The following is a 15,591-nucleotide window of genomic DNA, read 5'->3' as shown; positions in this document are numbered from 1 at the left end:
TGCTTCCTATCGTCCCCCAGCTGGAAAGGGGGGGAAGTTGTCAAGCTCTGTCTCAGTGGGTGGGTCAGGTTTGCTTCAGGCTTTCCCTTGGGAGCCCATCTAAGAAGGGAAAGGTGGCAGAGCACGTGGCAGTGGATTCTGAAGGGGGTGGCAGAGCAGGTGGCAGTGGATTCTGAAGGGGGTGGCAGAGCACGTGGCAGTGGATTCTGAAGGGGGTGGCGGAGCAGGTGGCAGTGGATTCTGAAGGGGGTGGCGGAGCAGGTGGCAGTGGATTCTGAAGGGGGTGGCGGAGCAGGTGGCAGTGGATTCTGAAGGGGGTGGCGGAGCAGGTGGCAGTGGATTCTGAAGGGGGTGGCGGAGCAGGTGGCAGTGGATTCTGAAGGGGGTGGCAGAGCACGTGGCAGTGGATTCTGAAGGGGGTGGCAGAGCACGTGGCAGTGGATTCTGAAGGGGGTGGCAGAGCACGTGGCAGTGGATTCTGAAGAGGGTGGCAGAGCACGTGGCAGTGGATTCTGAAGGGGGTGGCGGAGCAGGTGGCAGTGGATTCTGAAGGGGGTGGCAGAGCACGTGGCAGTGGATTCTGAAGGGGGTGGCAGAGCACGTGGCAGTGGATTCTGAAGGGGGTGGCAGAGCACGTGGCAGTGGATTCTGAAGGGGGTGGCAGAGCACGTGGCAGTGGATTCTGAAGGGGGTGGCGGAGCAGGTGGCAGTGGATTCTGAAGGGGGTGGCGGAGCACGTGGCAGTGGATTCTGAAGGGGGTGGCGGAGCAGGTGGCAGTGGATTCTGAAGGGGGTGGCAGAGCACGTGGCAGTGGATTCTGAAGGGGGTGGCAGAGCACGTGGCAGTGGATTCTGAAGGGGGTGGCAGAGCACGTGGCAGTGGATTCTGAAGGGGGTGGCGGAGCAGGTGGCAGTGGATTCTGAAGGGGGTGGCGGAGCAGGTGGCAGTGGATTCTGAAGGGGGTGGCAGAGCACGTGGCAGTGGATTCTGAAGGGGGTGGCGGAGCAGGTGGCAGTGGATTCTGAAGGGGTGGCGGAGCACGTGGCAGTGGATTCTGAAGGGGGTGGCGGAGCAGGTGGCAGTGGATTCTGAAGGGGGTGGCGGAGCACGTGGCAGTGGATTCTGAAGGGGGTGGCGGAGCAGGTGGCAGTGGATTCTGAAGGGGTGGCAGAGCAGGTGGCAGTGGATTCTGAAGGGGTGGCAGAGCACGTGGCAGTGGATTCTGAAGGGGGTGCCTAAGCTGGGTCTCTCGGACCTGACAGCCCCCGGGCTGGGTCAGGACGGGAGGCGGTGGACCGAGCCCCAAGTTCAGGGCAGAACCCGTCCCCTGACCAGAGGGAAGGAAGGAGAGTGCCATCCTCACCAGCGCTGGCCGAGCCCCGCCCCCGGGGCCTCCCTGGGCCGTCTGTCCGCTCCGGGCGGTCCTGGCGCGGGCCCTGCTGCCCCGACACCCGCGGCTCGGCCCCGCGTCCCGGGCGGATGAGCAGCGCCCCGCAGGGGGGCGCGTCACAAAGGGGGCGCGCGGCTAGGCATTTAGCCTCGGAGAGGTCGGGCGCAGCCGGGGTCGCGGAGTTGGCGCGGGACGGAGCAGGCGGGCGCGTTCCGGTCCCTGCAGCCCCAGCGGGGCGCCGCCGGAGCGGGCGGGCCAGCGGGTCCCAGGTGGGCGCAGGCGGGGTGCCCCGCAGACACGCGGGCTGCGCGGGGAGGGCAGGGCAGGGGAGAGGAGGGGAGGGCAGGGAAGGGAGAGGAGGGGAAGGGAGGGGAGGGCAGGGGAGGGCAGGGGAAGGGAGGGGAGGGGAGGGGAAGGGAGGGGAGGGCAGGGGAGGGCAGGGGAAGGGAGGGGAGGGGAGGGGAAGGGAGGGGAAGGGAGGGGAGGGCAGGGGAGGGGAGGGCAGGGGAGAGGAGGGGAGGGCAGGGAAGGGAGAGGAGGGGAAGGGAGGGGAGGGGAGGGGAAGGCAGGGGAGAGGAGGGCAGGGGAAGGGAGGGGAGGGCAGGGGAGGGGAGGGCAGGGGAGGGGAGGGCAGGGGAGAGGAGGGCAGGGGAAGGGAGGGGAGGGCAGGGGAGAGGAGGGCAGGGGAAGGGAGGGGAGGGCAGGGGAGGGCAGGGGAAGGGAGGGGAAGGGAGGGGAGGGCAGGGGAGAGGAGGGCAGGGGAAGGGAGGGGAGGGCAGGGGGAGAGGAGGGAAGGGAGGGGAGGGCAGGGGAGAGGAGGGCAGGGGAAGGGAGGGGAGGGCAGGGGAGAGGAGGGCAGGGGAAGGGAGGGGAGGGGAGGGCAGGGGAAGGGAGGGGAGGGCAGGGGAGAGGAGGGCAGGGGAAGGGAAGGGAGAGGAGGGCAGGGGAAGGGAGGGGAGGGGAGGGGAGGGCAGGGGAAGGGAGGGGAGGGCAGGGGAGGGGGGGCGCCCTCCTCACCGGCCTCCTCCTGGAAACTTCCCCATCACCCCCCACCCCCGGAGTGCTCGGGCACCCTTAGGTCTCCTCCCGGGTGAGCAGCTCTGTGATAAGACGGGGTGAACCCAGGTTTGAGAGTCCTCAGGGCGGGTTCGAATCCCACCTCCCCACTTACTGCTCCATCTCACTGGAGACTCCCAACCTTCTGACACCTCTGTTTCTCCATTTGTAAAATGGGCGCGTTCTCACCTTCCCTACAGGATGTTGTAGAAGAACCCAGACACCGACTTAACTGGCGGCAGCAAACACTCGTACAGCATTTACTTTGTGCCAGGCACTGTTCTGGCACTTTCCACATAGCAGCCTATTTAATCCTTTGACACGAGGAGAAAAGTACTGTTATTACTGCTATTTACGTATGTGGAGACTGAGGCACAAAGAAATTAATTAGCTTAAGGTCACACATAGCATTTGACAGAACCAGGATGCAACCCAGGGAGCTACACTGCTGCTCATTGGTGAAGGGGTCTCGGGGGCATAGACGGGGTCCCAGGAATTACACATGACCCTGGACCACTTGCAGTAACTTGCCCAGCCCACCACATATGTTCTCCGAGAGCCACCCTGTGGCTTAAGATGTCTGATAATTCTTCCAACAAGAGGCTTTGCTAGGGCACAGGGTTTCACGTAGCCTTTGAATTGGGTTAGCTTTCCTTGAGCACCTTCTAAGAGCTTTCCTTCCGGCTAAGTGCCCTGGGGACCCCTGGCCCTGGGCAGTCTGTGCGTGACTGAGCCTATTCCTTCATTTGTTACCTGTTGAAGTTCCTACTCAGAGAAATAGTGAATCTGCCCCTAGTCTCAGGGACCGTGTGGGCCCCTTGGGGGAGAAAGGCTGGGATGCAGATCACACTCGGGGATGCCAGTGCCGAGAGGGGACAGCAGGCAGGCTGAACACGGAGGCAGTGGCCCTGGGAACCCCGGGAGCCCTGTTTCCCGGGGCGGGGGGCAGACTTCTGCCAAATCCCCTGTGGAAGTCTGTCTGGATCCGGAGATGGGAGGGCCAGCTGGAGTCAGGATCCCACTTGTTCCACTGGCGATGATGGGGTATTGAGGGCAAAGGCACAGGAGAAGATCCCAAATAAAGTCCTTCACGGGAGCTCGCTTAACGACGCGCATTGCCACTGCGGTGCCGGTGGGTGCTGGAGTGAATTGGAGACTGACGGGGACAGCCACCACGGGCGGCTTCTGTTTGATGACGGATGTAGTGGATGAGATGTACACAGCGTGACACAAACAATGCCTACAAACATTAAATGTACATTTGGCAAGCGTGCGCGCACACACACACAAAGACACACATCAGACACATTGGAAAAGTTGCCTATGGTGGGGGTGATGCAGTGGGACATAGTTGAAAAGGAATGAATAGATAAATAAAGCCAGAGATGTCTTGGGCAGACAAATGTATGTCCTGAACTGAGAAACAGGACTAACTTGTCCTTCAGCACCTGAGGCCTACCACTTATGGAAGGAGAAAAAAGGTATAGGGGAGTTAGAAAGCCCAGGTTCTAGTCTGGGCCCTGTACTAACGTGCTGTGTGACCTCAGGAAAGCCCCTCTGGGTCTCAGTCTCCATCTGTAAAGAAACCAAGTATCCGATCGATTTCAGCTCTGAGTTTTTATGAGCCATTGTCAATAATCCTGGACCACTTGTTAGAGTAACAAAAGCTTTAGGGAGTGGTAGTGCTTGAAGCCTGAAGGATGGGGGGCTAAGGAGAGTTAAAGCAAAGAGGGGAGTTTTCAGGCAGAAGAAACATAAAAGCAAAAAATGATATAGCATATGGCTATAAAAAGGCTGAGGGCTCGGTGTTTCAGGCGGGCCTTAGCCCGGCTCTCCCCTGGGCCTCCCTAGCCTGGCTGGGGTACCACCTGCAATCCAACAGCCACGTCAGAGACTTCCGGTCCTACCCACTTCTGCGTTCCCCAGTTACCTAATCCTATCTTCCAAAGAACTCACAACCCACCCTAGTCCCAGGTTTGAGCCTGAACTCTGCTCTAGACCATCCTTTCTCCCCTCCCCGAGTGTCCTTCCTCAACACTGACCACATCACTTCTCATCATGTGACCCTTTGGCCTTCCCTGGCCCCCTGTGACCTCAATAGAGGTTCCCCACCCTTGTTCTACTGTTACACCTTTTGAATGTCAACACAGCCATCGACGTTATAGCTCAACTCAGTAATTATCATCCAGAGAAGGGGGCTGGCCACGTCAGGATTCCAAAGTATTGGGGAGAGGGGGTAGTGGGAACCCCTGGCCTCTGGGACACAGCCTTCATCACATCATTCAGAAGCCTTCAATCTAGCACACACCTGAACCCTTCGCTACCCCCACACTGTTGTAACCAAGTGCTGGTCTGTGTCCCTGATAGGCCCTAATGGACTGTGACTCCCTGCAGGTGTGGGCTGCAGGGTGACTTTATCATTGCTCTGCCTGCACCAGCACAGTGCCCACTGCGCACTGGACCACAGGGCAGATTCACTCAATTGGGTTTAATTTGTTTGGCAGGTAATGGCTCTCCCTTTTACTCCCCACAGAAAACGAGTGATTGCTTTCCTTTCCTCATTTTTGGAAGCCCTGCCGACCGCACAGCTGCACTGGACACCCCAGTTCCTCGATGGACGAAGAAAGCCAACTGATCCAGCCCCAAGACCAGAGCTGCTGGGCCACTCTGCCCGATGTGTGCCTACATCGCGTTTTCTGGTGGCTGGGAGACAGGGACAGGTCCAGGGCAGCCCTTGTCTGCAGAAAATGGAACCAGATGATGTATTCGGCTGACCTCTGGCGATATAGGACCATCACGTTCAGTGGGAGACCTTCCAGGGTACACGCGTCTGAATTCGAGTCAGCTCTTTGGTATGTTAAGAAATTTGGTCGCTATCTGGAGCACCTGGAGATCAAATTCCTGAATCCTTACAATGCTGTCTTGACCAAGAAGTTCCAGGTCACCATGCGAGGCCTTCTCTCGAGTCTGGGCAAGAGTAACAACCGCCTGAGGTCTCTTTCCATCCAGCACCTGGAGCTGGACCGCCTGGTCTGGAGGAACAGCATCAGGGGCTCGTTCATCAAAAGCTTGAGCTTCTTCTTAAAGAAAATGGGCAAACACCTGGATTATCTCAACCTGAAAGGGGCCAGGCTGACCGTGGAGCAAGGCTGCCACATTCTCAACTCCCTGAGCTACTTGAGGAATGAGAGTTTGGCATCAGAGCTCAACATTGAGGATTTCTTCAGCCATCACCTCGCTGTCTACAGCAGCCCCCAGTTCAACAAGACCATGGCCACCTTCCGCAACCTGGGGTCCTTGACCCTGAACTACAACTGCATCTCCGACGAGCTGCTCGAGAACTTGTGTGAGAACAATGCCGGTACCCTCTGGACCATAAACATCAAATGCCACATTCATGACCCCCACGGGCAGGTCATCTGGGGCATGTCCTGGGCCAAGCTGGCCAGGCAGGCCACCAACCTGAAGGTGAACTTCTTTTTTGAGAGGGTCATGAAGTACGAGCGCTTGGCCCGCATCCTGTTGCAGGAGATCCCGGTCAGGAGCATCAGTCTGAGAAGCTGCTATTTCAGTGACCCGGACTGGTCCATGCGGCCCACTCTGCTGGATCTCCTGCCCACCTTCAGGCACACTCTGCAGGTAGGTACAACCTGAGGGTGGGGAGCTTTCAAGGAGTGATTGCACCCAGGTTACTGGTTTCCCCAGAGGAAAGGCCTCTGCTGCCTGCTCTTGGCTGGGCTCACACCCACTCACTGAATCTCAAAGTGAGAGTCTGGGAAATGTGACCAGACTAAGCCTCCCGGACCCCATAAAACCACAGCAGACACCAAAAGGGGCTGCTCACCTCCTACATACGGAACACAGAGAATTTCCTGCTTGACTGTCAACCAAGGAAAACCCCTAAATCCCGGGCTCAGAGGTGCGAGGCCTGATCAGAAAGGTGCATCTAGCCTGACCGGGTGGCTCAGTTGGTTGGAGTGTCATCCCGTACACCACAATGAGCAGGTTCAATTCCCGGCAGGGCACGTACCTAGGTTGCAGGTTCAGTCCCCAGTCAGGACACGTACCAGAGGCAATGGATCAATGTTTCTCTCTCACATTGATGTTTCTCTTTCCCTTCCTCTCTCTCAAAAAAAAAAAAAAAAATCAAGCCCGGCCAGCATGGCTCAGAGGTTGAGCATCAACCTATCATCCAGGAGATCGCAGTTTGACTCCCCGTCAGGGCACATGCCAGCGTTGTGGGCTCGATCCCCAGTAGGAGGCGTGCAGGAGGCAGCCAATCAATGACTCTCATAATCGATGTTTCTCTCGCTCTCTCTCTCCCTCTCCCTTCCTCTCTCTGAAATCAATAAAGACATATTTTTTAAAAATCAATTAAAAAATTCTTGGGTGAGGATTTTAAAAATTATTTAAAAACAAAAACAAAAGAAGGTACATCTACAGGTGAGTAGCAGCTCGGCAGCCCCATCCTACCTTCCCACAGGGTCAAAACAGGCAGAAAACAGTGACTTCAAACCAAACAAAAAGCCAAATTTGACCCAAGTCAGTGAAGGGCTCAGAGAGGTGGGCAGCTCCCCATCTATAAAATCAGGATTATTTTGTCCCAACTAAGGACCTCACTCACAGAAGGTTGTGATGACTGACATTAACAGATATAAATACTACTAACAGTGAGTGACTCCGAGTGCTAATGGCTCTCTGAGACTCACACAGCCCTCAAGGGAGCAGGCAGACCGCACTATTCTTTGTGCTATAGAAACGAACTTGAGGTTTCTGGTCACCTGGCCAGTCCACCAGGACCTTAGTCTCTGAACTCCAAGTACATTGCCTCCAAACTCCAAACTTTGCAACTTTGGACAAGGTCATCTTCATCTCCAAATCTCTTCCTCTGTGACCTACATGTCCATGGTATCTTTTCTTTTTATCCTCACCCGAGGATATTTTTTCCATTGATTTTTAGAGAGGGCGGGAGGGAGGCAGGGAGACAGGGAAGGAGGGAGAGAGAGAGAGACCCATGTGAGAGAGACACATTGATCGGCCGCCTCCAGGGCGGGGGATCGAACCGCCAACCCAGGTACGTGCCCTTGACTGGGAATCAAACCCTCTGACCCTCCCAGTGCTCTAACCACTGAGCAACACGAGCCAGGGCGTGTCCAGTGCATCTTACCCAAAGCCCTCGGACCACCCCGCTGTCAGGCCCGAGGGCAGGTCATGGAAAGGTTCCGGGATGGTCCGGCCAGTCCCCGCGCTTTGCCAACCCACGTGCGTCTTCCCCCGGGTGCTTTTCCAGAAATTAACTTTCGAGTTCAACAACAACCACGAGTCGCTCGACAAGGAGCTGCACCTGCTCATCTTATCCTGCAGAAGGTTGTTTTACTTCAAAATCTGGGCTTTCCTCGACGTTAAGTTTGTGGAGCGGATCCTGAAGAGTCAGGAGGAAGGGCAGTGTGCCCTGCGCACCCTCAAGGTAAGAGCCCCTGGGCGGCCGCGCTGGGTGGGACGGGCACCCAGGCCCCGCTGCTTCTGCCGGGGACTGAAGTCGGAGGAGGCAGGAGTGGGGGCAGTCATACCACCCAAGTCAACTTCCATCAGCGATGTCCCCTCGGGAACCTGGGTCCTGCCTGGTGGTCAGCGTTGGGCTTTTCCCGATCCTGCCCACAGTGCTCGCGCGTCACTCGGGTGGTTGGCGGGGCCTGAACGATGCGGTCACACTGTGCGTGTGCGGCTGTTTCTCTGTTGGCACAGGTGCGAATTTATACAAACAGATACGAGACAAATGAAGAGGACAGGACACTGCGGGAAATTTACAGGAAGTACAGGAAGCTGATCGATTCAGAGCTTAACTATTTTGTCATCGCCTACCCCATGATGTAAGAGCCTCTCCGGAGGAAGGAGCTAGGAGCACTTTGGAGCCGAAACCCTGGTTCTCCCAGGACTCGTGGAGCATCCCCTCCCCCACCCCTTTCTCTTCTTTCTCCATTTTGCCGGTTCCACGCCAACATGAACACCCCAGCAAAGGCGGGGACTGCTGGTGATGTGAAGCCCAGGTGACTTTAAAGTGCTATATTTACCAACTACCCAGGGCCGATTTCTCATTTTGTGATTTGGTTTTGATTTCAGCCACAGAGCTCAAAGCTCAGACCACTCAGAGCAGTTCCTTACCCTGCCTCCTGCTCACCTGTGCACCCGAAAAGGCGTAACTCGCTGTGGAGCAAACAGAAGCGTGTTTTCCGTTCACTGACATTGTCAGCTCAGAAATGCTTTCTGTCCTGGCTGGCCTTCGTGTCAGGGCCTCCTGGCACTCGCCTGGGCCGGGGCTGGTCTCAGATGACTGGAAATGCACCAGCCGGCCTCCAAGGAAGCAGGGAAATTCCCACTTTTAGAAGGAGCCTGCTGAGAGCTGGAACTCCCTCCTGCAGAGGGAACTCGGCCCCCAGTTTATCAGTGCTGTGGACCAATAGCTCCAGCGCCTCCTCTTATGTCCCCTCCACTCTCCCATCCAGGCAGCATGGTGCCCAGTCCTCAGGCGCGGCGCAGAACTGGAGGTGGCCATTGCACTCATATTTACAGAGAATTTCTAATGCCATGGGGAAATGTTCCCAAAGTGATGTTAAGTGAAAAAAGGCAGGACCCAAAACTGTATAGTTAGTGTGATATCAGTCATATAAAAAACATAATGGTTTTGTTTTTGTTTTGTTTTGTTTGAAAGCATAGAAGAAATACACCAAAAATGTTAACAGTTATATCTCAGTGGTAGAATTATGGACAGTTTTCATTTTTGTCTTTATGCTTTCCCACAGTTCTCAAATTTTCTACAATAACCATATGTTATTTTTTACAATCAGGAGACAAGAATGTTTTAAATCGGGATGTTATAAATTTATGTTATAAATCTTGAGCCCATGCCATAGGGATGTATTGCTTCTGGTTTTTTGAGATTTTTGTTCAGATAGTTGCATATAGGGGTTTTTCCAATAGACATAAGTTAATAAAATCTCAGAATACTTTTGACAAGTGTCTCATTTCAGATTTTTGTCTCTTTTGTATGCTGTGTCCATATTTATGCTCAGCTTCTTAGGCCTTTGTTAAAGTTTATATAGACCCACGGTGGATGAATTTCAACTTTCACAACACTCCCACATTCACTGTCTCGTCTGATGTCCCTGCAGGGCTTCTGGGTGGATATGGTTCCTGGTCCACAAACATTCAGAAAAGATGGGCACTGGTGAGAGAAACAGGGCCCCCCCTGCGGCACTCCCAGGTCTGATGGGAGAAGACACTCCAGAGTGTCATGGCTGAAACCGAAGGGCCCTTGGGAGCCATCCGGTTCCCTGTGGACCAGAGAGGAGGTAGCTTGGCTTTGTGTGTGAGGGAGCCTCCCCTGGAATCCAGACCCCCTGGGAGATGGATTGATTGATTTGATACAGTGATTTATTCATAGTGTGGACCAGTTCTGGTTTGTTTCCTTTCATCTTCAAGCGCAGAATCTAAGGATAGAGGGTCTTTTATGGAAAACATGTTCGTTAAAATGTTATTTATGTTAACACGTTTTCATAAGAGTCTTATTTGTTTCACAGTTTTGCAAATCTCTTTCATGTCTGGCTTAATGGTAGACAGCTGGGTTCTCACGACTGCTTCTGCAGTCTGCTGCAATATCACACAGATCACGTAGCCTCCGGAAAACTCCATAGAGAATGGGAGGAGGAAAGACACATAATGTCTTAGTGTTAGTGTTAAAATAGTTTCGGCTCCGTGGATTCCTTGAAAAGGTCTCAAGGACCCTCAGCGATCACCCCGACTACACGACTGCACAGACATTCCAGTTCCCAAAGGAACTGAAACAGGATCGAGACCCTAAGAGTGCTCGTGGGAAAACACAGGGCAGGTGAGTTCTCCAAACTCACAGATTTTTAAACGTGTCCATTTTTTATTTATTTCATTTTTTAAAATATGTCTTTATTGATTTCAGTGAGAGGAAGGGAGAGGGAGAGAGAGAGAGAAACATCAATGATTAGTCATTGACCCGCTGCCTCCTGCATGTCCCACACTGGGGATCGAGCCCGCAACCCGGGCATGTGCCCTGACGGGAAATCGAACCGTGACCTCCTGGATCATAGGCCGATGCTCACTGAGCCACGCCAGCCGGGCATAAACGTGTCCATTTTTTAAATGACCACGTTCAGAGGCCCAGTGGTAGATGGAGGCAGCCCAGATTGTGACCAGCGTGACAGCTTCTTATCCTTGCCTGTCCCCTTTCTCCAGCACAGAGCGGGAGGCTGGGGCCGCTGTCTCCCCTTGCCCGCTGAGAGTCCGCAAAGAGCACCCAGCTCCTGGGAGAAACGGCATGGGAGAACTGGAGCACGTCCACATCTGTATTTACCAGCTGGAAATGCAATCGGGCTCCCTGGTGTCTCTCCCAGCTGCTGACGGAACTGATGAAGCCCTGGTGACAGTGAATTTCCAAGTGTAAAAGGAAAGCAGGGCTATGAGCAAACTAATCCATTACCCACAGGTGGATATTCACCCCTTTATACACATAACCCAACAGCTACTCCAGAGAGGGGGCCTACAGAAATTCTTTTTTTTCTCCTCACCTGAGGATATGTTTGTTGACTTGAAAGAGAGAGAGGGAAACAGGGATCGGTTGTCTCCCATACACACCCCGACCAGGGACCTAACCCACAACCTTGGTATGTGCCCTGACTGGGAATCGAACCTGCAACCTTTCTCTGTATGGGGTTGATGCTCCAACCAACTGAACCACCTGGCCAGGGCCTACAGAAATTCTTATTTGCAATTTAAAGCCACAGACTCTTATCAGTTCATTGGCTAAATATCACACAAGGTGAGAAATTTGCATGGCTTTCCTGGGTGGCCCTTAGAAGATTAACCTAATTCCTATTCCTCTATATTTGCAAAACTGTAGCTTTTTTAAAAACCACAATCTAGACACACACACACACAGAAAACCTTAAATGCTCGAGCAGAATGTAAGTCCCTTGAGAGCATTTTTGCTGTTTTTCTGTAGCCCAGGGCCTAGAACTGGGCCAGGCACAGAGGAGGCCCTCAGTCTTTGCTAAATGATTTCAAATAAGACCTTGTCCAGGTATGACTCCACCTTTGTTTACAGTGAACAATTGTTTTAAAATAATACGTTTTACTTGTGTTGACCCACTTTGCTGTCATAGACAAATATGTCTTTTTAAGCAGCCGGTAAGAGCACGTCTACTAAATTAACTTTGAGTTAATTTAGCCAATTCTATCAGGTGCTTTCAGACCACGGCTGGTAATATAAGGCCTTTTCAGCAGGGAGAAACCTTACAAATCACCTCACCGCCCTTCTCACCACCAGCCCAATGTCCCTTCTTCACAGATAAAGGAAATAAGGCCCAGGGAGGGGAGGGGACTCCCTCCAGCAGGTGGGCTGGGGAGGTGGCTGACCTGCTGCAGGCCCGGCCCCCCTGCCAGCCTCTCATGGACTGTAGCAAAGCCTCGCCCGGCTAGTGCATTTCCATGAATGGGCTCTAGTCGAGCTCTCTCGCAGATTCCTGGAAACCCTCCCCTCCCCTCTGCCTCCCCTACCCCAGTGCACGTCTTTCTCCAGAAACTGGTCCGAATGTGATGGGGTCTACAAGGTCTTATATGATTTGACCTCTGTCTGCCTCACTGAGCTCAGCTTGCACCACCTTCCCCTTTCCTCGGGGCCACCTGGCCTTTTCTCTGTTCACCAAAAAGGACAAGTGAGGTGTTTTCCCCAGATACTCACATGACTGCTGCCTTCTTGTCTACCTTTATCACACTCAGCTCGAGTGTCAGCTCATCAGAAAGGCCTCCCAGGGCCCAATCTAAAGTGGCCGCCCATCTTGTCACCTGTCTCAGATCACCCTGTCTATTTCCATCATGGCCCTTTCCGCTATCGGGAATGACTGCTGTTCACTTGTCCTGCCTGCCCCTGGATCAAGCTCCAAGAAGACAAGGAGCGATAATTCACCTCTAATCTCAGTGCCTAGCACAGTCCCTGGCACTGTCAGTTGGAGCCCAGCAAGTATTTGCCATATGAATAAATGAATGACACCCCCCCACACACAGGCACCCCCCCAATGCCACAGGCCTGATGTGCAGTAGTGCAAGTCTGCCTTTGCTGACTGGCAGAGGAAGCAGATGGGTTCTCTGTGGGGGGGGCATTGCTGGAGGCATTGGGGTCCGGATTAACTTCCCTGCAGGGAACATGATCCAGCTACAGAGCAAGCAAATCCTGCCCACTTCAAGAAAGTCGATGAGAGTCTTCCCAATTTTTACATTTTTAAGAAGGCTTGCCAAAATCCATGGATGAATTTTCAGGTAAAAATATGTTGAGGCAACAGATCCTGGTTTCAGGACCTGAGATCCAGTTAAGCATCAGCAACTCATTAGCCATGGGACCTCCGGTGAGTCGGTCTGAATCCTAACCGTGACTCCTCGAGCCTCAATTTCTCCACCTGTAAAATGGGGATATTAACAGTTTGCATGAATAACTCATTATAAGCATTCAGCGTGTTAACGGTTGTCATAAGTGTTGGGATTACCGATGGTAACAACATACCTTACGAGGCTATGCAACAAGTCCTCCTTGGTTTTGACTTGCGATTGTAACATCCTTTACAGGGACCCACACCCAATTCCCCTGGGAACAGATTTGGCTCTTTGAGAGCCCTGGCCTTTGTATATGCCGTGCCACTCCCTGCAATGTCCCCCTTCCTACCCAGCACATGTCTATTTCTCCATCAAGATCCCTCTCAGGGATAGGCCCCACTCCGACTCCCCTCTCGGACAGCACACTCGTCCAGCCAAGTGATGTGGCCTATGAGTTACAACTTTCTGGAGTGTCAGCCACAGAAAAGCCACTGGGAGTCGGTGAGCAGAAAGAGGAATACGTACTGCGTGAGGATGCTGAGTGTCCACGGAACCCAGGGGCCTCAGAAACCACCTAGAGCCGAGGAAGGGGGAACTGCAGGGAGTCCTTCCTTTCTCCTCTTGGTGCCTCAGTTTCTCCTTTTTCTCTTGCTGCAAACTGGCTTTCAGTTTCCCACCCACATGGACAGACAGCAGCTGTCATCCACACTCCAAAGCCCACACCTGGGCTAGTCAAGAAAGCAGCCGGTGGAACGAAGTCTCCTGGTCCCAAGTCCAAACGCCTGTCTTCTCCCTGCAGCGCTCTATTGAAATTGCTTTTGGCCTCCCATCCAAGTACTAGCCAGGCCCAGCCTTGCTTAGCTTCCAAAAGCAGGTGAGATCGGGGTGGGGAAGTGTCAAGGGGAACGCTTTGTAAAGTGCTGATGTAAAATAATGTTGAAGGTAGACTGTAATTGAAAAATAAATAAATTAATAATAAATAAATTAATAAATATATTTTTTAAAGAAATTGCTTTTCTCAAGGTGTCACTGGCGATTGTCAAATCAAGTAGATGCTTTTCCTTTCTTAGCTGATGCCCTGGAGCATTTGATCCACTGACCCCAGTGCCTTGAAACACTCTTCTACTTTGGCCTCTGTGATACCATGCTCTCCTGGCTTCCTCCAGGACTCTTCTTTACTCAGCCTGGAAGTACTGGTGTTTCCCAGGGCTTGCGCTTCACCCCTTCTCCATGCCCTTTAGAGTCTCATACACCCCCTGGCTCTACCACAGCCTCTCTGGGTTTCTCCCAGTTTTCTGCATACAGACAGACATTTCTCCCCACCACAGGGTCCTCACTCCCCCTCTATGAGCTTGACTCATAACTAGGTTCTTTGTTTGGTATGGCAGGGAGCTCAGGGCGCAATCTCAAAGTTCCTGTTAATTTCTTGTAGGTTTCGTAGCTTTGGGTGTCTGTCCTTGTCACCAGTAGGATGTAAGGACTTCAGTTACTGTTACCCAATACGATCCTAGTCCCTTGGGAGGGTGGCTCTGACATTAATGAGCCCGACTCTGGCACCCCCAGATCAGGCCAGAGTGGTGGTAGCGGGGAAAGATGATGGGACTTGAACTCTCTGGTGAAGGGACATGCAGTCAACAGAATTCACGGAACAGAGGAGGACCTAGATAGATTACTGGGGGAAGGCCAGCCTTCTGGAGATTCCCAATGTGCTGAATTCTGTGCCACTCGGAAGAATTCCCACTGAGTGCTGCTAACTGAAGATGTGGAACTGTGGTCCTGTGTTCCTTATGATTTCAAGCAAATTCAACTTTGGTTCTATTTAAAGATTAAATGACTCCCTATTAAAATGATATGGCATTAAAATTTTTCTCTCTCATTTCTGACACCTATTTGGCCCTTCCTTCCTGCCAGATGATCTTATATCAATACCAAGATGCTCAGGGCCCTACCCTCCCCACTGGCCTTCTTGAGAAGTACTTTAGCTGAAGCCCCCTCAACTTTATTTCCCATTGTTAGTCTAATTCCTAGAAGGATCTGATAAACTCACCTGGGACGAGATGTTAATTGCTGACAAATCTTGCATCTTTATTTTATCTGCTAGACTTAGATTAGGTTGAGAAAATCCATATTTAGCACCAAATGGATTTTGATCCCAATCTTGACTTGCCACCACCACCACTACTCCATCCCTCTGCTGAATGGCTTTGGGCAAGATGCTTAAACTCCATTAATCTGTTCCAACTCCTTAAAATGGGATTATTATCTGCATTTCAGTTGTTTGTGAAAATCAAACTTCTTGAAGTATCTCAAGGGCCTGACGAAATATTATCAAATTGTTTTCTAAGACAGTTGCACCAATTTACGTTCCTGCAATTATCTACATCATTTCTATTTGCCTTAGTTAGGCTGTGGGAGCCTCCAGACACTGATCCTAGCCTCTGTCTTTGGTGCTGAATACAGCACCGAATGCCTAGTAAGTTCTCAATAAATGTTTGTTGACTGAAATGTCTTAAATGGTAGAATTTCCAGGCATATTCCAAACATGCTTTAAGCCTGACTAGGTTGTTCTGATTCCTCCTGAAATGGGGGCAACTGAAGTTCAAGGAGGTTGGATAACTTGCAGTGGATCACACCACAGGTAGACGATGGAGCTGATCGGAGCCAAGTCTAACTGCAGAGCCTGTGGCCTTAATCAGCCACGAGCCTGCTCGCCTCTCAGAGCTGTCGTAACAAGGAAGAGTTCCCCTTCAAA

The 15,591-nt window shown here is 52.7% G+C and overlaps 1 protein-coding gene across 1 annotated transcript; it reads left to right on the top strand.

Moving 5' to 3' along the window:
- Positions 1–4,984: 4,984 nt before the first annotated feature.
- On the top strand, positions 4,985–8,321 carry FBXO39 (F-box protein 39; the record flags this gene model as incomplete). Its single annotated transcript, XM_081161954.1, has 3 exons — positions 4,985–6,086; positions 7,738–7,914; positions 8,193–8,321. Exons 1-3 carry the CDS (start codon positions 5,061–5,063, stop codon positions 8,319–8,321), a joined length of 1,332 nt encoding a protein of 443 aa, XP_081018080.1. The 5' UTR covers positions 4,985–5,060.
- Positions 8,322–15,591: the final 7,270 nt, after the last annotated feature.

The sequence above is a fragment of the Miniopterus schreibersii genome (genome assembly GCF_964146895.1).
Source record: "Miniopterus schreibersii genome assembly, chromosome: 16".
NCBI lineage: Eukaryota > Metazoa > Chordata > Mammalia > Chiroptera > Miniopteridae > Miniopterus > Miniopterus schreibersii.
This window is presented reverse-complemented; position numbering and strand designations above follow the sequence as displayed.